The 26572-nt window shown below is 39.1% G+C and overlaps 1 protein-coding gene across 8 annotated transcripts in view; it reads right to left on the minus strand.

Annotated features, from left to right (window-relative positions):
* LOC131322860 (uncharacterized) overlaps nt 1-11515 on the minus strand; it is a 37999-nt gene extending 26484 nt beyond the window's left edge. For 3 of the 8 annotated variants that reach the window (XR_009198980.1, XR_009198981.1, XR_009198982.1), the window contains exons 1-7: nt 11363-11515; nt 10194-10414; nt 3679-3896; nt 2781-2886; nt 2584-2685; nt 2388-2447; nt 1129-1207 (exon numbers count right to left, since the gene is read on the minus strand). Coding sequence is in view for 3 of the 8 variants with exons in the window: in XM_058354392.1 (XP_058210375.1) it covers nt 1129-1207; nt 2388-2447; nt 2584-2685; nt 2781-2886; nt 3679-3896; nt 10194-10376 (748 nt within the window). In the remaining 5 variants the exon portion in view is untranslated. Of the gene's footprint in view, nt 1-1128; nt 1208-2387; nt 2448-2583; nt 2686-2780; nt 2887-3006; nt 3648-3678; nt 3897-4149; nt 4791-10193; nt 10415-11362 lie in introns of those variants that run through there. The other 5 variants (XM_058354392.1, XM_058354393.1, XM_058354395.1 and 2 more) reach the window with 5 other exon arrangements.
* Nucleotides 11516-26572: the final 15057 nt, after the last annotated feature.

The following is a 26572-nucleotide window of genomic DNA, read 5'->3' on the forward strand; positions in this document are numbered from 1 at the left end:
CGATCAAAGCATGGAATTTTCTTATCCCAAAGGAAATATTTCATTGATTTATTATCTGAGACAGGGATGCTTGGATGTAAATCAGTGGACACTCCTATTGAGCAAAACCACAAGTTATTGAATGTTTGAGTGCCTCTCATACTGATAAAGGGAGATACCAAAGACTTATGGGGAAGCTGATTTATCTATCTCATACTAGACTAGATATTGCATGTGCAGTGAGTGTGGTGAGTCAATTCATGCATGACCCACGTAAATCTCACATGGATGCTGTAGATCACATATTGAAGTATTTGCAGTATGCTCCAGGTAAAGGTCTATTGTTCTCTAATCATGGTCACCTGAATGTTGAAGGCTATACTGATGCTGATTGGGCAAGTTCAGCTGACAACAAAAGGTCTACCCCAGGATACTTCACCTTTGTAGATGGTAATCTTGTGACTTGGAGAAGTGAGAAGCAACCCATAGTAGCAAGGTCGAGTGCCGAAGCTGAATATAGGGGTATGGCATTTAGGGTATGTGAATTGCTCTGGTTGAGAAACTTATTGACTGAATTGGGGTTTAAACCAAAAGGGGAAATGAATCTACATTGTAATAACCAGTCAGCCATTGCTATTGCTCATAACCCTGTCCAACATGATCGGACTAAACATGTGGAGATTGATAGACATTTTAGACATTTTATCAAAGAGAAGCTTGAAGCTGGAATTATTAGTTTTCCATTCCTTGACTCACTTGGCAAGTTAGGCATGTGTGATATCTACGCACCAACTTGAGGGGTGGTGTTGGCGTGAGTCAACTGTTATAATATCAGGGGAGTTAAAGAGTTGGTGAATATTCACTAATATTAAGAAAGGATTAGTGAATATTCACTGATATAGCACATGTGATTCCATTGATATAGCACATGTGTTTATGGTGTATATTTGACTGTAATTAAGGGGCGTAATATTAGGCTTGATTAGTGCCTCATTACCTGTAAATCTTCCATAGAATCCTCTTGTAGGAATGTTGTATTTATACCACTATTGTGGTCCTTATTCAATATCAGAAAATTACTTCCACAATTGTGTTATTTGATAATTATACCAAGCAAAACAAAACTAAAACCATAATTGTATTACTCACCACCATCAATTGGCGAAACAGAATGCACCTCGCAACCACTTCTTATATGACAACCTCTACTCTCCAACTGCTCTCTAACCTGTTTTCCGTTCATAATATCAGCAATAAGCAATATGAGCTTTCACATGTAATAACCATACCATAGTTATACTCTCCAACTTCCACAATGCTGGTCATCGACTCCATTTGGATGTTTCAGAATGTATGTCCATTTTTAAAATCAGTATAAACTTTGTCAGATTTTAGAACTCTTCCTTATAACTAGCAACAAATGTTTGAAAGCGGAAACAAAGGGTTCATGCTAGGGGTGGGCAAAAAATCTGTCAAACTGTGAATCCAGTCCAAACTAATTCAAACCAAAAGGTTTGGTTCGGGTTTTTAGTAATATGGTTTGGTCATGGTTTAAAAAGATTAGAAACCGCGTTATATGGTTTAGTTTGTGGATTCACGTTCACGGTTATGGTTCCAAACCAACCAAACCATATAAACATATATATACATTATAACGGGATTTAACTATGATTCACCAAATAAATATGAGAGCCTTAGTCAACTACTTTTCCAATTATTGATCCTATTAAATTCACCGCAATATTTAGTTTTCTTTCTTTGCAAAGATAATTTAGATTAAACTTCTATATATCACTACCCATTCCTAATTTTCTATGATTATTAATTTATTATACACAAAAAGCACATAGGATCACCAGATCAGTCAACTTACACCGCCCAATTCCTAAATTTCCTTAAATTCTATTCCTATAATTCCTTCACTACCAAGACTTGAGGCAATTATGGTATTTCACTCTTAATTAGATGGTTGATGTTAATGTGTTTTGATAATTTGAATGAAATTGATTTTAATATAAGTTTTCTTTTAATTTATCTTCATAACTTTAAGTACTTTAAATATTTTTTGAAAATGATAGCTTAATTCGAAACAAACCGTGGTTTAAAACTGAAACCGAACCGTACTTTAATGGTTTGGTTCTATGCCTTTTGTGGGTTGGTTTGGTTCTCTAAATTCATAATCCGTAAGTATTGGTTTGGTTCTTGGTTTACTATAATATCGAACTAATTCGGACCATGCTCACCCCTAGTTCATGCCAAAAAATAGTGCATTTAATTTGAATCTGGGCGCATTATACATATATACCTTTAAAGTTTGCAACCCAGTCAAAAACCAGCAATATGGGCAAAGGGAGTAGATTATAACAACTAAGTCCACCGTTGAGGTGTTTTGAAAATACTTGCATCACCTTATTGACATAGTCTTGTGAACGCCATCTGACTGTAAGCCATTGGGGGCGGCCAAAGAGCTGTGGGGCAGAGTAAAACAAACCATAGGAACACTTTAAATAGTTAGACATGACAAGCTCATTCTGCACATGAATTGAACATCCCACATTGGGTACACCTAGAAATCCTCTGACGCAACCTTGTAAGCAGATGTACCTGAAGCAAATGATGATTGCGACAAAATGAAAGAACAGAATATGCAGAAAAGCTCATTACACCTTCTGAAGGGCAGGACCAGATTGAAGCGCAAATGGGAACCTATAGAATTTGAAGATCACATATTGATTGTTGGTCAGTATTATATTACTACCATTGACATAGAGCATTTAGCATGTGACAAAACGAAGTCTCACTAGGTAAGCATTTTGAAATAAGTCAGAGTAACTCCTTGATTTGATGAAATGGCCCAGTGTTTCGTTGCGGTCAATGTCAGGGTTGTTTTCGAGATCTTCAAGGTACCTGGAAAAAAGGAATACATATCTTGAGCTAAAAGAAAAAACATATAAGGAAAACATACGTCCCAAAGCGAGAGGAGTTAGCATTTGAGAATAGGTTTGTGGGTGTAAGTGTAAATTCAACCTTAATAGGTTGAAGTTGAACCTCCGCCCAAGTACTTCAAAAATTTTAACAGAGAATGTAGATAACAAGATGCATTGGCCAACTCAGTGGAAAATGATCGATCACTGAACTCAAGCCCTTGCTTTGCGACAGTGAAACTCGCTAGCAAAATCTCACCAACTCAATGAGAGTCAATCACACCATTCAGAGTCAATATTCAAAAATTTAAAAACATTGGCTGGTATATTTAGGGTGCATGACCAACTCTAACTTTTTCACATGACAATACATTGCTCAATATTTCTGTTTTCAGCAACTATATCCTGAAATCCGTTTCATTCTTTTTCCTAGTAATTCTTCCAAAAAATTTTAATTGTCACCAATACTCTATCTCCATCATCATTGTAGTCAACCTGTTTAGGGTTTAGGGTTGATGCCCCGACTGAAATAACTTAGGGGATGAATCCTCGGCTTAGCCATCTCTTTAAACAGAGGACGGGCAACCAGAGAAAAGAAGGAATAGCATTAGTTCACCCACCAGGGATCAATTCATGCAAGGGAAAGAAAATCTTAGTTAGACAGAAGTGCAAGGAATAGCATTAGCCATCTCTTTTTCATGACGAGTAAGTTCCAGTTCTCCTCAACAATTGGTTATATGAATGGATGCTACGACAAATTATTTCTCATACTTACCTCAAAACGTCATCCTTGAACTTAGTAATTTCTTGAATCATTTGCCAAAAGTATGGATTCAGAACATTCTTCTTTTGTGCAAATAAACTCGACAAACCATTTCGACTCCCCCACTCACAGCCCTGACCTTTGTCTAAGCTCACCGAGAATGACATGTCAGATTCCTCCATCTCAACTCCAAGACTTTCGAAAAACTCCATCATGTTTGGATATGTTACCTGTCCAACCAATATTTACGCTGTCAACACCTGAACATCATCAATAACTATCATACAAAAGACCAAATAATGTCACTTGCAAGTTGCAACTTGTTTTCTTTTTCTGAATCAAGGCATTCAGAGGTGATCCAGATTCTAAGTAGAAAAACATATCCATGCCAACAATCAGACGTTTAAAAAACCACAACCAGCGTCCCAAGGAGCTAAATCTAAAAATCAGTTTCTTGAACATACTTAAACAAAAAACGCTTGCCCTTCTACCCTGGGGTTATAATTTGTGGGATCAAGGGCGGAGCTTTTTAAATGTACACCCAATCCGTCTCAGTCCACCCTCAGAAAAGCCTTCTTCGATTGAACAAATGGAATTGTCCTTTCCACTAAATTTACCTTCAAAGAGCAAAGACCCTAAAATCCGCACCTATTCTCCCACGCCGGAACCACCACAGCCGCCGCCAAACCAGCGTCCTCCAACACTGTTGGCCACCACCCTCTCCACCCATCTCGACACCGAAGAAAGACGGAACAACCAGGGAAGATAGATCATCGAGATTGATTCTCCGATTAGGGCTGATAAACGAACTGAATTGCCGAACAGTTGATTATTAAAGCTTGGCTTTAAAAAGTATGATCAAGCTAGGCTTGATTTTGACAGAAACCCCATTCTCAGACGAGCTTTAATAAAGCCAATCTCGAGTAGCATCAATTTTCTAAGCATTATAAGTCGAACGAGTCCAAGAGTAGTTTTTGTTCGAGCTTGATTCGAAAGCTTACATCTCAAATCAGCTTTTTCACAAACGAACTCAAGCTCAAACTCGACCAATTTCGTTCGTATATCCCCCCTAGCTCCGATATTCACCAACCAACCATAGGCCGAGCGGGAGGCCATCAAAGGGAAAACAATGAAAGGGAAACACATCAGTTTGGGTAGGCTTTGGTTTAAAAGGGGGCGTATAGGTTACCGTTTGGAAAGGACAAATTTGAGGCTCTGTTTGGAAACTAACGAAAAGAAAAGGAAAGGGGAGGAAAGGAAAATTGGTGGAAAATTGGGAAAAAAAATTACTATGTACTGAACTTGAATTTTTTATTTTTTTATCTTTCTTTTCCAACCAAATAGTAGAAGGGAAATTTTTTTAATTTTTCTTTTTTTTTTCCTTTCTCTACCTTAAAGTTCCAAGCAGAAGGGAAAAAAGTAAGCACTAACGCTTCGCTCGTTGATGCTTGGCTCTTGCCGAGCTCAATATCGAGTTTTCAGCTCATCTTGGCTCGTTCAAAAAAAGTTTGGCTCATTAGGGGAGGTTTGGCTCAATTAAAGAAGTTCGTTTAGTAAATGACTAAGCTCTGCTCGTTAAGGCTTGAACCGAGCTCAAGCTCATATTTTTTACTCGTTTAGTAAATGATCCGAGCTCGAGCGCGACAAAACTCGACTTGGCTCTTTTTTTTATCGACAAAAGTAACATTTTATTGAGGATGAAAAAGAGAGAGAATCCAATCAAGGGTTGGATAAACAAAAGAAAAAGCCCTATAAACAAGTGAGGGCCTCAAACTGCCCAGATAAACAATTAGAGCTCAATATTAAGACAACTGACCTATTGATGTAAGGCCTCTTCTCTAGCTTTTTCTCTATTTTTCTCCATCAAGGATGGGCTTTGCCTTGTTTTCTTGATAGGTTTTCGTGATTGAATGAAGATATCACAGTGTACATTTTCCCTAAGATATGAGTCTACCAGGAAAAGTTCTTGTGCTACACCACGTAACTATTGCGCTGGTGGAAGGTGGATTTATGGTCCCAAGGATTAGTGGAGCACATAAACTAGTTCGGACAATGCAGGGAAAAGTCGTCAAGGCTTGTATTCTAGTTTTCAATATGATAATAAACTGATGTGAAACAGAATTCAATACTCCCCGTACGTGCGCTCCCAACTCGAACGTGGAGAGGTCAGTAAAGAATCATGAACATACAAATCACAACAAAATAAAATGCAACTATAGTCCAAATAAAATGGGCAAAAGCTACGAAGTCCTAGCTCATACACAATGTTAAAGCATTCCACTCAATTAATTGACAAAGAGGAAAGACGCCGTCCAAACTCATAGACCAATTTTCAATGTGACAATTAACCGATGTTACGATAAATTTCAACATTCCACATGCAATGTGTACTAACACCATTATAGTGGCAGCAAGTGCCATTGCCACACAAGTTGCAATGAACCACCTCTAGTTTTATCTAAACATCATAAGGTCCACCACCGTTGGCTACTCCACAAAAGTACTCAAAAAAAGGGAAATGAAGGCCAGGTTGCGGATCAAAAGAAAAAAAAAAGGCCAGGTTGAAATCTCTTTTTTTTTTTTTTTTTGGAGGAACATGTTGAAATCTTTTACTAGTAAAAAGACGAGCCTGTTATTCGCAAGGATGATTTTCAGGGAACCACGTAAAAAAAAATGCGTTTGGGCCCATTTCGGGTCTTACAAAAATTTAGAAAAATATTCATAAATTTTTTAATATTATTTTATGGAACCCTATAAAAAATTAACTCCAACAGACATTAATAAGTACTGTATTATTTTTGAATTCGCAGAAATGAATTACCTATAAATCTTGAATACGGGGGGCTGCTGTGCCCATTTATGGGCCCACTCCGGTCTCGCTCTGATGATCTGAAGCGTTCACTTCGTAGAGCTTGTCGAGTTGAATAACTATGCAAAAAATTAGCTAATTGGATATCATTAAGTATCTGATCAGAACCGATATAACTCTCGGTCCATGGGTTACTATGGATTTGATCCAGTGTTTCGGATCCATTCTTTTCAAGATAAAAAGGTTCCGATCAGGCACTTAATAATATCCAATTAAGCTGATTTTTTGCACAGTTGTTGTACTCGATGAGCTCTACGAAGTGAACACTTCCGATCATCGAAACAAAACCGGAGTGGACCCCGAATTCGAGAACAGCAGCGCGCTGCTGCTCCTAAGGGAACAGCAGCCCCCAGCTCCCATAAATCTTCCTTACTATTAGAATTTTAGTAAAAAAGACAGGCAAAAGGACAAATAAGCAGTTCTGTAATTCCACTCCTTTTAGGTCAGGCCAATGGGCGTCCATACGTACACTTCAGCCCCACATCAGTGTAATCTGTACAAATATTTAGCAGAGTCTAGTGGAGAAGGCCGCATGCTGGCTTTGCAGCATATGTCAATTCATTCTGCCAGTTGGGATTTCTTGCCCAGCTTTTTTTTGGGAGCAGTGCTACACAGCAGCTGTACACAGACCCCGTTTTCTCCGGCTTCGGGTCGCGCAAAAATGATCGGAGCCCTAAATTCTGAAGTGATTTTGGGTGTTTTGTTAACGCCTCTAACGATATCGAACGAAGCTCATTTTTTACAGAGACCTTAAACGACATATTTTGAACAAAATGAGCGGCTCCGATCATTTTTGCGCGACCCGAGGCCGGAGAAAACGGGGTCTGTGCAGAGCTGCTGTGTAGCAGCTGCTGTGCACGTAGCTTTTCTGTTTTTTTGGTGGGGATGGAAAATATGAAAAATTCTAACTCCACACCCATCTACACACCCACTTACACACCCATACTCATAATAGGGGTGGGTCCCACACACACTGAGTGTGTAATATGTGCGGGCTCCACCCCTATTATGAGTGTGGGTGTGTAATTGGGTGTGTAAGTGGGTGTGGAGGTAGAATGATTGGGAAAATATTAGGTACATACCACATGTCCAACTGCACCCTTCGCACATACATATAACACTGTAGGACTCATGGGAGAGGAGTATGGTTGGATCTATAGTTTAATTTTTTTTGTTTTGTTTTTTAACGGTGATTTTTTTTTATTAACTATAAGATATCAAAGATGAAATTAGAACAATATGGGGAAAAATGCATTAATTGAGAGTCTCGAAGGGTACAATTACTATGCTTGGTGGGTGGATACATACCATCCCCCAATTTAATACTATGTGGTATCAGTTTTCGCGCACGTGATTAGTGTTCAATCATTCTACCATCATATTCATTTACACACCCAATTACATACACATACCCGGTGTATGTGAGACCCACCTCTATTGTGATTGTGAATGTGTTATTGAGTGTGTAAATGAGTGTAGAATTAGAATTTTCGATTAGCGTTTGGAGAACCTATTCGACTATCCAACAGCAGGGCCCATCAAAGTCGGGATAAAACTCCTATTAACTAACATCGTAAGGATTGATAGCGTCTAGGATATTCGAACCTGTATCCTTTTTTAGTAGTAATCAAATTCTATGCAGTAGTAGTTATTTTTGCAATCTATATTATAAAACAGAACAATTTTTCACCAAAATGTCTACACATGCAAACATAGATGCATCTTCAGCCATTCGATCGTACTTAGTGATAAAGTTATAACTGTTGGATTAAGGAATGAAGGTTTCCTAATGTATTCAAATGAAAACCAATGGATTATGATGTTTATAAATGGATATGGTTTTTTTTTTTTTTTTGAAATGGTATCAATGGATTTGTTTCTTTATTGTTTATCGCATAGTTGAATTTTTTAGACAATGATTGGTATATTGCACTCAAGTTCAATATTAATTTGTGTGTGGTGATTGTTTGAATTATATATTGCACAAGAGTTAAGTATTTATTTCTGTGTATTGATTGTTCAAGCCGTGCCTTTAGACACGGGCATACGCTAGTGATTTTACAACTACAAGCACTCACACACACAAACTCATTCACACGCAATCTATAATTTTTTAGGTGATTTTAAAAATCGTTTAAAAAACTCATCAAAATATACTAAATAAGATCTCTATTGTATATATAAATAATAGTATCAATTAAAAGTTATAATTAATTTTTTTATCTAATTGATATAGGACGAGAGACAAGAATAGAAATAGAGGTAGTCACTTTGTTTGGTTTAGATTTTAGAAAGTTATTTTTGAGAGTTGGAGTGGTAATGAGTGGAGAGAGATAGAGAGAAAGATTTATTGAAAACTGTGCCGAGAGTTGAGAGTTACTCTCAAAAAGTCCATCCAAGCAAAGTGAGTATTTTTGTTGTCTCTCTTTAACTTGGGTGGGACCCTTGCAAAAAAACAGAGAGCTTGGGTGGGACCCGATTTACCCCTTTTCACTATTTGGAATCTCTTACAAAATTGTCTATATGTTTCAACGGTCTTGCTATACGATAAGCACACTAAAAGACAAGAAAAACATGTATTTCTGTGTACTTTTTATACCCTTGAATACACATTCACACACTCATTATTGTCAGCCCACTGGGCTGATTTTAGAATTTTCCATGTTTCAATTTATAATGTTTTTTATATGCAATATGGATATAAAATATAATATTTTCGAAATTATGTAAAACATTATAGATTGTGATATATAGACAATTTTTTAAAAGACACGTATGTCGAAATTGTTGGGACGGAGGGAGTATTTGGAGTGGATTCAATTACCGTAATCAGTACGTCTTTGCCTAATTACATGGAGTAATTACTAGTACTATTAATCAATGGTGAGAAGGCAGCCACGCCATGCAACGTACTCCCCATCTCCTTACCACAAAAGCCTCTATTAGTGCATTATAAAAAACAGATTAAAAGTCGATGAGTGTACTTTCACAATCACCCAATATATATATATATATATACACATTATTTTTTTATTTTAGTCAAACCACGTTATCAATCAAATCAGCATCTGTGATTCTGCGCAATCTTAGACATTCGTTTCAGCAATCAATAGTTGAGATACGCTTTTAAACTATTACCGGTAAAAAATATCTATTAACGGAAATAGTTTGTTTTTAATCCAGACAGTCCAAAACATTTTTGAACAGACGAGATGGAGTGCCGTAAGTTGCACTTACTGTAGGCCCCGTTAAAAAGTTTTTCTCTTCTTTTTTTTTTAACCGGAATGAAAGGCCCGAAGGCTAAAAAAGTTTTTCTCTTTTGGATATGCTACTCAAGCCCCATTTTGCGAAATTGTTCGTACTAAAATTTAAAATTTGTTAAAAGTTAAGTTGTTTTCAAAAATTAATGCTATGTTTGGTTTGGGTTTTGAAATTTTTTTTGAAAAATAGTAGGGATAATAAGTGGAGAAAAATAGAGAGAGAAATGTTGAAAATAGAAGGAATCTAAGGAAATCTAGAGGATATTTTTTGAAAAATTCTTTTTGAAAAGTGAAGAAACAAGGCATAAAACATTCAACACATTCTCCAAACATCAAACATATTTTCTACAAAAAAAAGTGTCATGTCATGGTAATAAAAAAGCACGTAAATTACTTACTCGATTGAAGACCATAAAACCGAGGTCCAATTTGCGGCCGTCCACCGTGACTGTCTTAGCGTGGCCGCCCAAGTAGTCCTCCTTCTCATACAACACCACCTTCGCGCCACCCTTTGCAAGCTCTGTCGCCGCCACCAGCCCGCTGATCCCGGCGCCAACAACAGCCACTCTCATCTCCGACATTACAGTTTCGGGTTCGACTAAACTCGAATTAAATCAACCTGCATTGCATTAGAGCATTTGAACCAATCAATCACTACGCAAATACGAAAAAAACAGAGACTTCTAGTACGAAACCAACATTTTCAACCGAGTCAACAAGTAAATATAAAACGCAATAAGAGAGAGACCCACGTCGAAGGGTGAAGACCTCCGATTTACTCGGTTCAAGTACCATCCAGCCTCCAAATAACACACAATGTGCCAATCATCATAAATCTTATTCACGGCATTTTTGTGAATAAGATTTTCTCTTATTTATTTATTTATGAAGTCTTGTGTTAAAGATACAATAGATAAGCACAAACTAACAGCAACGACCTAATTTATAGGACCATAACCTAATAGCAGCCCATAAAAATAGGCAAGTGCACTCATTTATTAAATAAAGAAAAAGCAAAAAAACCAAGAACGCAAGTTAAGCAAAAAAAAAAAAACACATTTTCTATTTTAGCTATTTTGTGAGGTTAAAATTGACAAAAGCACAAGTCTAATTACTAGTCTTAAATGTGATTTACATGGAATTAGAAATGTATTCCAATGGAGATTCATTTCCAATGTATTACCTAGTCTGTTTGAGGTGTAGATAAAAATTTCCTTGTACCTCTTAGCTTTCTTTTTCTTTTTTTTTTTCCAAAAATATTAGGATACATGACTCTCGGTGCATAAAATGTTCATGAAGGGTAATGAACGTTAAATCTGTACCATTGAATTTGTACCGTTCATTGTCTTTCATGAATATTTTCATGTATCGAAAGTCATTATTGTAGTACCACTCCTTTTTTTCCCCCGCAAATTGCATTTCGATTATCAAAAATATTACTCACACAACATCAAACACAACATATCACAAGCCACACACACGATGAGTAGCATTGTTGTTCCTACTATGGCAGTAAGCCAGAGAGAGAGAGAGAGAGAGAGAGAGAGAGAGATGGTTGGTTGTTTACCTAGTGAGTAAAATGCTCGAGGTCTCAAAATTTTGGCAGATCCAATGACTCAAGCGAAGGGCATTCTCAAGACACACACTCTCTCTCTCTCTCTCTCTCTCTCTCTCTCTCTCTCTCTCTCTCTCTCTCTCTCTCTCTCTCTCCTGCTATTTCTTTCTGGCTCTATAACCCAAGATAATGCAGATAGAGAGGCTCTATAACCCTTGGGGTTGGAAGAGAAGAAGATAATGCAGATAGAGATGAATGGGGTTTTTGCTCCTAAAATCATGATTTAATCATCGCTTTGCGTTTTATACTTGAGATTGATGAGATCGTTTTATTTATTGGGCCCAGGACCACACAGAAACAAAAAAAGTAAATGAGGTTGTCTCATAGATCACTCAATAATTACTACATTCATTGAGAAATTTTTTCGGGGCGGGGTGGATATATCTTACGTGATATTTATTTGGTACATTCAAACTGTCCAATACACTTTTGGACACTTCATATTAAAGCTATTTCACCTTAATACTTTCTCTCTTCTTTTTCTCTCTCCAAATCCGAGCCATCCAAAAATACAATGGACGGCTCGAATGCGCCAAGCAGCACCATATGGTATCTACTTGGCACTGAATTTTTTTTTCCATTCATTGGATGGAACCTCCAATAAAATATTAATACTCCAACAATGTTCTTTTTAAAAAAAAACAACACAACTAAGCGGGGTGTTTGGCAGTATCCCAAATCCATGTACTTTGAATGGAGTAGATTCGAGAATGCTGTCAAGCATCCCACTTTGCAGCAGTGTCAAGCGGTTGATTCAGCCGTTTAACTCGACAATCGACGGCTCATATCTTTTCTGGGTAACGGACGATTCGGATTTTGATGCGCTAGGATTAGATTTGAGTTGTTTGTGCCGAGATGAATGACCAGATCAACCGCTCGGCACCGCTGCCAAGCACCCTCGCTTGGTACCATCTCCCACGAGTACATGACACAATCGTCGTGGGTTTTATGTCAATCTAGTATCTAGCTGGTGATAGAAACCAACAGTGCTATATACACAGATTTTTTAAAACAGATAGCACGTACGATAGAATTTGGACCCATTTGAGTTTCACAAAGATGATCGGAGCTGTTTATTTTGTTCAAAACATCTTGTTTAAGGTCCCCGTAAAAAATTAGCTTATTTGGATATCGGTAAAGGGGTTTACGAAACACTCAACTTTACTTCAAAAAATAGCTCTTTACCGATATCCAAATGAGCTGATTTTTTACGAGGACCTTAAATAAAATGTTTTGAACAAAATAAACGACTCCGATTATCTTTGTCTTTGTGAAACCCAAAACGAGTCCAAAAGCCATGTGTATGCCGTGTCTGTTTTAAAAAACCTATGTCGGTATATTTACTGGATAGAAACCACATGTTTTTGGATTGGTTACTAATATCCTCCATGGGCAACGTGGTTTAACTACACACCCACAATAGTTCTTGGTGGTGAGGGTCTGTTGACTGTTGTGAGTTGTCCGTTGAGGAGAGGATTATTTTTTTTTTTTTGTCAAGTTATACCTCCGTCCCAAAATAGAAAATTAGTAGAAACTAGATCAAGTATACTTCAATACTCCATCCGTCCCCTTTTTAAAGTTCAGTATTTTATTTTGTGTTGTCCCTTAATAAATGTCTATTTTATAAAATTAGTAGGTAAAAGTTGGTACATTTTTTATTTTGCCCCTAAAAGTAGATTCCATTTTGAAAAGTTAGAGAGTAAAAGTGTAATGATGATGTCTCCATAGATGATAAAAAGGGAAATTGGAGGTAAAAATTGATGTGAAAAGTGTAATGATAATGTTTTCTTAATAAGTTGGAGTTACGAAACTGGACATTTAAAATGAGTACTGCTACCAGTACCGACCAAAATGTAGGGATATCGTACCGACGGCCGCCGCCGGGCCGTCTCCGGCCACCAGATGGCCGATCCGAGCCATCCAAAAATTTTATAAAAAAAAAAACAAGGGAGCCTAAGCATACACAAAAAAATAAGGTGTTTAGATTAACCACCCTACACACCTCGGATGTCGTTGATTCCCGTTTAGGCCCCTCTATTTTTTTTTAAAATTTTTGGACGGCTCGGATCAGTCGTCCGATGGCCGGAGACAGCCTGGCGGCAGCCTTCGGTACAATATCCCTACGTTTTGGTCAGTACCTATAGGTTTTCCGATTTAAAAATGGATGGAGGGAGTAGTAAAAAGTTACATACCCACAAATAGGGTTATAAACGAGCTGAGTTGACAGAGTCAGGATTTTTATTCCGGGAGAGGATCAACTTAATAGACATATATTTTTTATCAGAATATATACTTATGATACCATATAATTTTTCTCTTTGCAATATGTTACATTTGTATTTAAATGATTCTAGCCTAATACAGTTAAAGTATATCAATCAATTGAAAAATGAGAATGTAAAAATAATTAATTTTTTACCAAATCAAACCAAAATTATTAAAATTGTAAATAGTTATACAAGAATAATTATCAATAATATTCAAAATTAAATAAAACTTTTAAAACTTGAGGGCTTGGGGGGACGGGTCGGCTCCTAACTAGGGGTGTACACTGTCCGAAATGGTCTGGTTCTCTAGAAAATCAGTAACCGGACTATTTCAAACGGTTCTAGAAAATTGGGAACCATAACCTAACTATTATATGCATGAAACCTAACCAGAACCAAACAGCAAGACCAGTCCGATTTTGGTTCGATTCCGATTCTATCCAATAAACATGCAAACACTTATTCACAAAATATGAACTCATAAAATTAAACAAATAGAAAGATAATCTGCTGCAATAGAAAAGGAAGAAAGAAAATAAAAGCTTTCCTAATAAATGAAATTTCTTCTCTAAATAAATTAAGTTTAACAAGAAAAAGATTAACCTACCAAATTCAAATACATATTTAATTACACACATATGAATATCTATATTTACCTTAGTTTTAAACGGTCCAGTTCGGTTCTTACCACGATTTATTAATTGAGAATCAGTAACCGAACCAAAATTAACAGTTATTATTTTTTTGGAACCATAACCTGACCGTAGAACCGCAGAACCGAACCAAATAGGACAGTTCTGTCTGGATTGGACCGATTTTACGGTTTGAGCAGTTTTCTTGAACACCCCTACCCCTAACATATCTCCGCCCCTGAGAATCGAGCTTTAAACTGTTCAAGCTCGGCCCGCCACATTACAGATCAGCTCGGGCTCGGAAAGAGCCACGGATTTTAGGCCGCGCTCAGCCCGGAACATTATTCCGAAGCTTGAGCTCGGCTCACTATTGCTCGATTGCCGCTGCAAAATACTCCATATTTTTCCTGACTATGAAATTGCGGGGAGCTATGAATTGAGATTTATTGACAACAATTGAGAATTACTCCTACTTTATGAACCTGGGAAAGAAAAAAAAAGGGTGGAGATTCCTGTCTGCAGTGTAGCGTGGTTAACCGCTTTCACGGTTCTTTTGTTTGGTAATATGGGACGGACCGACAGCACAACGTAAGCACTGAGGCGGAGATGTCGTTTACCACTTCAGCTCGTACAATAATTGCTTACACACACGGGCTCACCTCATTTGTGAGTCTGCATGCGTAAGCGTTTGTGTGTGATTTTAACATTATTGTCAGCTCATAACCCATATTAATTCCAGCTCATTTTTAACTCATATAAGTCCATGTAAATATGAATTGATATGGGTTTATCAGCCCATTATATAATATGAGCAGATTGCGTTGGGTTATAAGTGGACAGATTTAAGTGGGTTAAAAATGTGGATTAAGATTGCCACTCTAGTTTATTGGGTGCTTATGCCCCGTTTCAGAAATCTTCTTAAAAAATAAACAGTTTATTTCACATTTTCAAACTCAAAAATAAAGTAAATGAAAAATAATTTTTCAATTTTTTTTGCATCGTATAAATGATATCATCGAGATCTTCTAAATAAGATTCATATTGCATATTTTTAGATTTCAATAAACCCATAATTTTTTATCTTGAAATTGCCTTCTTAAAAAATAAGGACTTATTTTTTGCTACGGAACGGAGTTTAGTGTGACCCATATCTATTAATGTAGTAGTGTTTAAATGCGATGGCAGAAATCAACTGCAACGCTTAACAGCTGAAGCCAAATGACAAAATTAACCTTCAGCTTGTTTCCCAATACATTACCCATTTTTTTGAGCCAACTTTTTTTTTCCCTTTTCTGCACTTTCACTAGTTGAACTTGTGGGGAGTCTGGGACCTGTTGTTGAGATGTGAAGACAATTTTAGAGTTGCAGTAAAAAATGACCCGGAAGATTTTGGGTCCCGCCCAACGCAGGTTTTTAGTGTTTTTAAAGGTTTTCTAGTATTAGCTTGCTTGCGCATATAAAAGCAAAGCTAGGGCTGCCTCTTTTTTGTAACTCTGATATATTTTCATCATAGTGAAACACCCCAGCACCCCGTAGACCTACGATTAAGCAATCAGCTTAAGTCGGAACCACGTAATCTCTGTATCTTGTTCTTTTCTTGCTTTATATTGTTTTCTATTCTTGGTTTGTTCTTCGATTGTGTGCGTTTGCTTGTGGGTTTGGACGTTCGAATCCCCAACAACTGGTATCAGAGCTTCGGGTTAGGAGGTCAATGGTTTACACAATGGCTGAAGAAAAAATACAAGATCGAGAAGTTCAATGGTACGAACTACGCTTTCTAGAAGATGCAGATGGAGGATATTTTTGTATCAGAAGGATCTATATCATCCGATCAGTGGCACAAAATCAGAAAGCATAAAGCAAGCAGATTGGGATATTTTGGATCGCAAAACTTTGGGGACTGTGCAATTGAGCCTCGCACCGTCGGTTGCGTCGAATATTGCCAAAGAAAAGATTACAGCAGATTTGTTTAAAGCCCTAGAAAAGATGTACGAGAAACCTTCTGCGGTAAATAAGGTATATCTTATGAAAAAATTGTTTAACCTAAAGATGCCTAAAAACTCTATTGTTGCTGAACATCTGAATGAATTTAATACGGTCACGAATAAGTTAGAATCCGTGGGTATTAATTTTGATGATGAGATTAGAGCTCTTGTTCTACTATCGAGTTTGCCAGAAAGTTTGAATGGACTTGTCATGGCAGTGAGTAATTCCTCCGGGTCTGCAACAATTAAATTGGAGGATGTTACTGGATTGATATTAGGAGAAGAGGCTAGGAGGAGAGCATCGGGTGAGGATGTTGCTTCGGGTTCAGCACTTAGTACAGAGGACAGAGGCAGGTCTGAGAATAGGGGAGGCAACAAGGGCAAGGGAAGAGGGAGTTCCAAGAACAGGGGCAGGAGTAAGTCTCGTAGTAAAGAAGTGAAACCTGAAGGTTGTTGGAACTGTAGTCAGATGGGGCATTGGAAGCGAGACTGTAAGGCACCACCGAAAAAACAGCAGAACGGGAATAATCAGGAGGGTAAGAACACCGTCAATGTTTCCGAGGAATCGGATAATAAAGCCTTGATTTGTTCGCTGGATTCTCACGATGAGTCTTGGATTGTAGACTCGGGAACCTCATTTCATGCTACTTCACGCATGAATGTGCTACAGAATTATTTGCAGGGAAACTTTGGAAAAGTTTATCTGGGTGATGATGAAGCTTGCAACATAATTGGGAAAGAGAATGCGTATATGACTCAGACAAACGGGACAGTACTGAAATTGAAGGATGTTAGACATGTGCCTAGTCTAACAAGGAATCTTATTTCGGTGGGTCAGTTGTCAGAGGGTGGAGTGGTCACATCGTTTACATCAGACGCTTGGAAGATGAGCAAAGGGGCACTGGTTGTGGCTTGCGGTAAAAAGGAAGGAACCCTATATGTATCTTCTAGTACTTACTATAGCATCGCAGTGGCAGCATCAACGGTTGATTGTACTACGTGGCATCGTAGGCAGGGTCACATAAGCGAAAAGGGAATGAAAGTAATGTTGTCGAAGGGGAGATTGCCGGGTTGTAAGTCGCTGGACTTGGACTTCTGTGAGGATTGCATCTTCAGGAAACAGAGGAAAGTTAGCTTTACAAAAGTGGCAAAGACTCTAAAATCAGAGAAGTTTGAGCTGGTTCATACAGACGTGTGGGGACCATCTCAGGTATCTTCTCTTAATGGCTCACGTTATTTTGTTACTTTCATTGATGACGCTACTAGAAAATTATGGGTTTATTTTCGCAAGCATAAATCTGATGTGTTTGGTGTTTTCAAGAATTGGAAAATATTAGTTGAGAATGAAACAGGAAAAAAATTGAAGTGTCTGAAATCTGATAATGGCGGCAAGTATTGTGCTGGTGAGTTTGAGGCTTACTGTGCTGCAAATGGGATTCGAAGGTTGAAAACGATTCCAAAGAAGCCAAGGCAGAATGGAGTTGCTGAGCGTATGAATAGGACGATCCTAGAGCGCACAAGGAGCATGAGGCTACATACTGGGTTACCTAAGCAATTCTGGGCTAACGCAGTAAATACAGCGGCGTATTTGATCAACAGAGGATCTTCAGTTCCTTTGAACAATGAATTGCCGGAGGAGACTTGGTCAGGTAAAGAGGTAAATTTATCTCATTTACGAGTATTTAGTTGCATGGCCTATATGCATATTAAATTGAGTGATAGGGGTAAACTTGATGCTAAGTCTCGAAAGTGCGTGTTCATAGGCTATGGTACTGATAGCTATGGGTATAGGCTATATGATTTTGAAAATCGAAAAACACGCATGAGTATGGATGTGGTATTTAATGAGTCTATTTTGTATAGAAATAGACAGAAACAACCCGATGAGGCTAATGAAAATTCAGACTTTGTAGCGTTTGAGGGGATCCCTGACAGTAATGTCTCATAGCCTCCAGATATTAATATACAACCTACTCCATAGGCAGATCTACAGACTCCTCCACTCATGAGGTCTACACGTACCGTTAAACCACCAATGCATTATTCTCCTGCTTTACACTATTTGTTGTTAACTAATAGTGGTGAACCAGAATGTTTTAAGGAAGCATTACAGGTGGAGACCAGGGGAGAGTGGGAGCGAGCAATGGATGATGAGATGGATTCTCTCTCATCAAACCAGACTTGGGACTTGGTTCAGTTGCCCAAGGGGAAGAGAGCTTTGCACAACAAATGGGTATACAGGCTTAAGGAAGAATCTGATGGGAGCAAACGGTACAAGGCGAGGTTGGTAGTAAAGGATTTTGAGTAGAAACCAGGTATTGACTACACCGAAATCTTTTCTCCTGTGGTAAAGATTTGTACTATCAGGTGTGTCCTTAATATTGTGGCTGTTGAGAACTTGCACTTAGAGCTGTTAGATGTTAAAACTGCTTTCCTTCATGGGAATTTGGAGGAGGATATTTATATGCATCAGCCAGAGGATTATGTTGTCAAAGGGAAAGAGGATCAGGTATGTAAGCTTCGAAGGAGTCTGTATGGGTTGAAACAAGCGCCTGGGCAGTGGTATAAAAGGTTTGATACCTTTATGACAAATACGGGGTTCAGTAGATGTCATGGGGATCACTGTTGTTATTTTAAGAAGCTTGGTAAATCGTATCTCATACTTTTGTTGTATGTAGATGATATGCTTGTTACAGATTCAAGCATGGATGAGATTGCTAATCTCAAGGCACAGTTGTCCAGGGAGTTTGCAATGAAGGATTTGGGTTCTGCGAAGAAAATCTTTGGGATGCAAATCAGTAGGGACAGGGTGAACCGAAAGTTGAAGTTGTCACAGGAGGAATATGTTGAAAAGATGCTCAAAAGGTTCAACATGGAAGGTGCTAAGCCTATTAGCACACCGTTGGCAAGTCACTTCAAGCTTTCGAGGGGAAAAATGGCAGTAATGTAGACACCCCAATCTGATTTCCCGATCGTTTTACTTCATTTTTCGATTTCTTGTTTCCCCGATGATGAATCAGGTCGAAAACAGTTTTGAGAAAATGAAATGGCTTGAGTTTGGTATACGTGGAGCCCATCCTTAGCCCTAAAACCCTTGAACCAAAAACTAGGCCTTAGGGTTGACCATCGCGCGGCGTCCTGGGTCCCTCGGGCGATGATTCAAGGGCCAGGTGGCGGTCAAAGTCAAAGTTTTGACTGTTGACCCTCGCGGGGTTTAGCTTGACACTCGCGCGATGGACTCACTGTCTCGCGTGATGGTCAACACCTGTCATTTTCACCCGGATTGCGTGGTGATCAGGGGGCTACAGGCCAATGTGACCCCGTTTCGTCGACTGAACAGCGTTCTGGGGGGCTCCCCTTTCACCACCTCTAGCCCATTCTCCCATCACCTTTGGCACCCACTTCTCCACCAAGTAATTGTGACCAGCCTTGTTGGCTGGTTGCATTGCCTTGCTTAGCCACCAACCAATATCTCCCTCTATAAGTACCCCCCCCCCCCCCATGCTTCATCTTCAAGGGTTACCAAAAAAATTCTCAAGGAAGAAGAGGCAAATACAAGCACAAGTATTCTATACTACACCCATTCCCACATAATCACAGTCCAAGCCACATCACCTCATTCAAGCCATTTTCAAGACACTCAAGCAAAGGTATAATACCTTTCTGCTTACTGTTCGAACCCCTGAGGGGGGCTGGCAGGGTCAAGGCTGGTAATCAATACCAGTTCTGGCCCTAAAGCTAGCAAGGTTTCAAGAGCCGTGGCCAAGCACTCCCTCGCGCGATGGTCTTGCTAACTCGCGCAACAGTTGTGTCTGCACGAGATTGGACCACGTGGGGAAGGGATGCTGGTCTTTAAGTTTCTTGTCATGTTCATAGTCACTTTCAAGTCTTTTTAAAGTATTAGCTCACTGCTTTGCATGTTAAAAATCATAGTTTAGCTTAGTTTACAACTTCACTTGGTTCGGAATGCTCTTGAACATGTCTCAGAGCCCTAAGCATGCAAAGCAATTCCTGGAAGTCCAGTCAGAATAATCGCGCGCGTGTCTCACTCCCTCACGCGATGGTTCTCTGTTTTCCAGGGACTGCCCTTGCATGAGCAGCTTGGCCTTGGCCTCTGTTTAGTCACCCCCACTGTTTAGGGGTCGTGTTTTCATAATATTTCCATCTGCTGTAATATTATTTACTTTCAAGTACGTACATAAACTGCGTGGTTTGCACCTGGGTGAGCACTGGTCCCTCCAGAGCCCAGAAGGGGATAAAAGTCAAGCTGCTTGTGAAGTATCAACACTCGCGCGAGTGTATGGGACTATCGCGCGATGGTTCATTTGCATGCAGGTTGATCCACGCATGCAAGTTGGCCACCGTGTGTGTTAATCTCATACAAAGCCCTGTTTTGGTATTTCGATCATAAGCGTTGGTTTTTATCCCGCTTTTATTTGTTTATTTAAACGTTCCATCCATCCATGATATATCCATCACATCCTGCAAACATGTTACAGTTTTAATCCCCGATTAACTGTTCCCTACCCTAATTGGCTAAAATTGATTAATGAAACAGAATCGCAAACAAATATTTTCGCAAATGCCTAAGTAGAGACCGATCTCCGGATTGGGCGAGAGGGGTGCCATAAAACCTTTCCCCTCTCGTAACCTGGCTCCCGAACCTATATATGGTTATGACGGACTGGTTCTTTAACTTTTTCAAATCAAACAGTGCAACAAGTGCTTTGAAATACGGTTCCTTGGATGTCGGACCTTCAAAACCCGAGTGGCGACTCTGTATTTTGCCAGCGCTTGCTTCCCCGCTCGCACTCCTTTGATCTGGGCCCTTTGCGTTTTGGAATCCGAAAATTCCAAGGGCACGCTGCCCACAAGTAACTGATGAAGAAAAGAACTACATGGCCAAAGTCCCATATGCCTTGGCGGTAGGCAGCTTGATGTATGCTATGGTTAGCACGAGGCAAGACATTGCTCAAGTAGTGGGAGTTGTCAGCAGGTTTATGGCAAATCCAAGCAAGGAGCATTGGGAGGCAGTCAAGTGGATTTTGCGGTATCTGAGAGGTACTTCTGATTTGGCTTTATGTTTTGGGGGTTCTGATATTTGTTTGCAAGGATATGTGGATTCGGATTTAGCATAGGACATTGACAGCAGGAAGAGCACTACTGGGTATGTTTTTACACTGGGGAGTGCAGCAGTTGATTGGGTCTCACGGCTACAGAAAATAGTGACTATTTCCACAACAGAGGCGGAGTATGTTGCAACCACGGAGGCATGCAAGGAGATGGTATGGCTAAGGAGCTTCATGAAAGAGTTGGATAAGGAACAAGACAATTGCAAATTGTTCAGCGATAGTCAGAGTGCAATACATCTGGTGAAGAACGCAGCTTTTCATTCGAAGACCAAGCATATTGACATAAAGTATCACTTTATTTGCTCTTTGTTGGAGGATGGGCAGTTCACTTTGGAGAAGATTCACACAAGGGATAATCCGGCAGATATGTTTACGAAGGTGGTTACTGTGAAGAAGCTGAAGTCTTGTTCAGCGTCTGTGGGTCTCCAAGCTTGAGTGAGAGGCTGGGAGTTGGTGGTGTTAATGATAGTTGATGATTGGCTGGATGTCTGATCATGTCTTCAAGTGCGAGATTGTTGAGATGTGAAGACAATTTTAGAGTTGCAGTAAAAAATGACCTGGAAGGTTTTGGGTCCCGCCCAACGCAGGTTTTAGCGTTTTTTAGGGTTTTCTAGTATTAGCTTGCTTGCGCATATAAAAGCAAAGCTAGGGCTGCCTCTTTTTTGTAACTCTGACATATTTTCATTATAGTGAAACACCTCAGCACTCCGTGGATGTACGATTAAGCAATTAGCTTAAGTCAGAACCACATAATCTCTATGTCTTGTTCTTTTCTTGCTTTATATTGTTTTCTATTCTTAGTTTGTTATTCGATTGTGTGCGTTTGCTTGTGGGTTTGGACGTTCGAATCCCCAACATCTGTTTGCCTTGATTTTTTATCAGATTATTACTCACATTTTTTTATTTATATCTTAACTCATTATCTCATAAAATCTCCTGGAAAACTTAAACTAAACATGTCTTAAACAATAAAAAAAATGCGGTCCCATAAGATCCACTTTGAAATCCGACACAAATGATTGGAGCCACTTTATTTGCTTAAAACACCTTTTAAGGATTTTTGTACTACTAAATTAGCTTGGTTAGGTATCAGTAACAACCAACAGAAAATTGAGCAAATAATTGATCAAGTTCTTATTGATATCCGATCGAGCTCATTTTTTATATAAACCGTTGAAAATTATTTTCGAAAAATTGAGCAGCTTTAATCATTTATTAAGATTTTGTGTACACCAAAAATAGTGTACCAATAGCAGGGCAATAACCCTTTTTGAATAGTGTACACTCTGTTTTTTTTTTCTTCTTACGATCTCATTTTAAGTTTTTTCACTATCACGATTCTGGTATATTTTGAGTTCTTATGGAATTTAACGAATTCTAAAACATTCCTTATCGATATTGGATTGGGTTAATTTTTTTTAGGAACTCATAAAAAATATTTTAAAAATAACTTACAGTTTGAATCATTCTTGTAGGGTTCGTAATGGGCCCCCAAAAATTAAGAAATTGTTGTGGCAAGGGCCCTGTTTGGTGCAATTAAAATGAGCAATAAATTGATGATTTTTGCAGGGCCCACTACAAGTCTTAGAAAGACTATTCAAACTGCAAATTATTCTTAAAATATTTTTATATAGATTTTTGAAAAAAAATTAGCTCAATTCGATATTGGTAAGGGCTATTTCAAAATTGATAGGACACTCTACAAATTTTGAAACACCTCACGAGTTCTGAAACAACCCTTAAAAATAACGAAAATTCTAACTCCACACCTACTTACACACCCACCACTATTGTGAGTGTGGGTGTGTAATTGGACATGGAGGTAGAATGATTGTAAAAAAAAAAAAACCATGCCAAAGTTCCTAAAAAGTTACGCAAAAGAAAGAAAAAAAAGCAATTCAAAGGAGAGAGAAAGGGTAAAACTGTAAAAGGAGAGAGTAGTACAACATTATTGGGATAATTGCAGTTTGACAAAAAAAAGAAAAGAAAAGCTGCTAAAATACTACTCCATATGTAGGCATGAATGAACATAAATTACTAAATTACTACTTTAGTTGCGAGATTAAACCGGTGCAATATAGCAGGACCGTTTTGCGAAAACCTCTCCATGATTCCGCAATTGTTTGCCCAAACGCAATTCCCCTATAAAAATGAGTACAAAGTGAATAACAAGGAGTCAACCTTGGGTAATGCAAACTCGTGGCTAATAAACAAAAACTCTTTTCTTGCTACAGAGAGAAAGAGCCGCCGCTACAGAGAGAAAAAAAATTTCGATTCCAGATCTGGGGGAGGGGGGGCCTCCGCCTCTCTCACCCTCCTCCCCCCGGTCCTCCCTGCCCTCCTCGCCTTTCCTCTCTCTCTTCGCTGTGTTCTCCATGATCTGCAGGTTTCGAGCATCGGCTTGCTAGGACGGCAAGGGTTCCTCCGACTAGCTTCGCCGGCGGATGGTGGCTCCTCTGGCCCCTTCCTCTTCCATCGTCTCTAGATCTGTTTTGTTCCTGGTCCGGCAACGAGCAATAAGGTGTGCGGTTGGTGTTTGGGGTTTTCGTTTTTCTTCTGTTTTTTTTAGTTTTCCTTTTCTATCTGCGGGTTTCCCCTGTCTGATTTTGTACCAGTCTGGGTGTTCCAGATCTGGTGGGTGATGGTGGTGGGCGAATAATACGGCGCCTATTGAGGAATAGTCCGGTGTTGGTGGTCTCTTTGTCTCTGCATGTTTGTTTTAGGGTGGTGGGTTCCGGTGTTGTTGTTGGGGTTAGTGGTGGTCCGGTGGTGTTTGTTTGGGCTGAGCAGCAATCGGCTGGATGAAGACTGGTCTTCGGTCGCCATAGTCCGGTGTTCAGGCCGGTGACTATGGTTTTTGTCCATGAGACCTGTTAGATTTTAGTTGTTTTGTTGTTGTATTGCCTCCAAATTTCAGCGATGCTTATTTGTTAGGGTTTGAGCTGTGGATTTATTAAATTCTCTGTAATCTAGACCTAGATTGGTTCTTATGTACCGGCGTTATCGCGTGGCCTGCTTCGGCAGTAGGTGCCGGATCGACGTTTAGGTTGCTTTGGTTCTTTCCTGTATCTGTTCTGAAATTTGTTTGCCCGATGGGCTGTTGAATGAATGACTCTTTTCAAAAAAAAAAAAAACCTTGGGTAATGCTGAAATGACGGGCAGAGGTATTGCACTCTTTGACGGTACCGAGGTGATAATTATAAATAAGGTACTGTAGTAGTTAGGGGTGTTCATATGAACCGAAAAACCGGATTGGACCGGTCTAAAAATTCGATTTTTTGATGGAATCGGTTCGGTCCTGTTTGAAATTCTCTTAAAAATTTATTCTAGTCCGGTTCCTTAGGGGTGTTCATATGAACCGGAAAACCGGACCGGACCGGTCTAAAAATCTGATTTTTTGATGGAATCGGTTCAATCCTGTTTGAAATTCTCTTAAAAATTTATTCCAGTCCGGTTCCCGATTTTGTAGATTTTCACACCGGTTGAAATCGGACCGGACCGGACCGATTTTCTACATGCATGTAAAAATTGTATGAGCTGGGGCTTGAACTCAAGACCAAGCAGTAGAAATAGCCTCAACTCACCACTGGGCTATTGTCCCGTTTGTGTGTAAAAGGTTTAATAATTATATTTATTACATTACTTAAGTGATATTCATTTATAGAAACCCAATTCCTAAATTCTAATTATCGTTTTCTTTTCTAAAAAAAGACTATTCCAGTCTGCGCACCCCTCTCTCTCTCCCCTTCTTCTTCTTCTTCGATGGCAACGGCGATGGCGAGTCCGGCGATGGTGGGTCTGACGAATGTTGGTATCTTTGGAACTGTGAGTCTCTCTCTCTCTCTCTCTCTCTCTCTCTCTCTCTCTCTCTCTCTCTCTCTCTCTCTCTCCTTTTCCCATATCTCTTCGTTGATTTTTGGTTTGAATTTTGTTTTTCTTTTGTTTGAAACCCCAAACTCAGATCTGGTATGAGATGGAGCTCGGTGCCACCGTTTGATGACGGCGGTGGCTTGTTCTCTCTCTCTCTCTCTCTCTCTCTCTCTCTCTATTCTAGAAGTTGAAACCAGATAAGCCGGAACGAAACCGATTGAACCGGTTGAAACCGAACCGTATTATTTCAACCGATTTCGGTTTCTAAAAATCCCAAATCGGATAACCGGTTTCGACCGAAAAATATGGCAAAACCGGTCGAAATCGGACCGGTATCACCCCTAATAGTAGTATAGTAACAATAAAGCTATAGGACCAACGGTTCCCATACCGCAACTGTACTGACGGCCGTGTTGGGCCTATACATATATACACGAAAAATAGGACATTTGGATTAAGTATCATACACACATCGGATGCCGTTAATTCCCGTGTGGGCCCCCTCGTTTTTATTTTAAAATTTTTGGACGGCTTGGATCGGCCGTTCGATAGTCGGAGATGGCCGGCGTGGCCATCAGTATAGTTTCAGTATGTTATCCGTCGGTACGGATAGCACTACTCGTATAGTAATCTATATGTTGATTTAATGTGTTTTACGTGACAAAAAAATGTTAAAAGTGGGACCTAAAATTGTGAATTATTAGGATTGCTAAACGAACCAAACAGCTTGAGTTTGACTCGAGCTCAGCATGACTTTTAACTTGTTCAAACTTGTTTAAAAAAAAATATAAACCAAGCTCAATCACATTTTTTTATTTGTTTATGAATTCAAGTCAAACTTGAGCATATGAGTGTTTGGCTCGATAGGCTCGTAAACAAAGAGTTCATTCCATAAATTAATATTATAAAATAGAGTAGTTTTTTTTTTAAAAAAAATGTCTAAGCATACAAATGAGAACAATATTTGTATCAATCGGATTACTCTTCATTAAAATAGTGACCATGTGTGGGCTCCCCGACTGGCGCGCGCCCGAGAGAGTCGCCACCCGGATTTTTGAGATGGATGATCCGAGAAATCGATGACTCGTTTTGAAAAAAAAAGGCTTTTGGTCTAGCGAAAAACAGCGAGATTTTGGGTCCAGGAGCCACGTTACAAATGGGGAGGTTTCGTCGAAAAGAACCCCACTCGTCCTGTGAAACCGGTCTCTACTAAACATTTTCAAAAGGAAAAATTTTCATAAATCTTTTGGAAAATAAAACTCTTTAATAAGCAAGT

This window comes from Rhododendron vialii, chromosome 4a (genome assembly GCF_030253575.1).
Source record: "Rhododendron vialii isolate Sample 1 chromosome 4a, ASM3025357v1".
NCBI classification, from domain to species: Eukaryota; Viridiplantae; Streptophyta; class Magnoliopsida; order Ericales; family Ericaceae; genus Rhododendron; species Rhododendron vialii.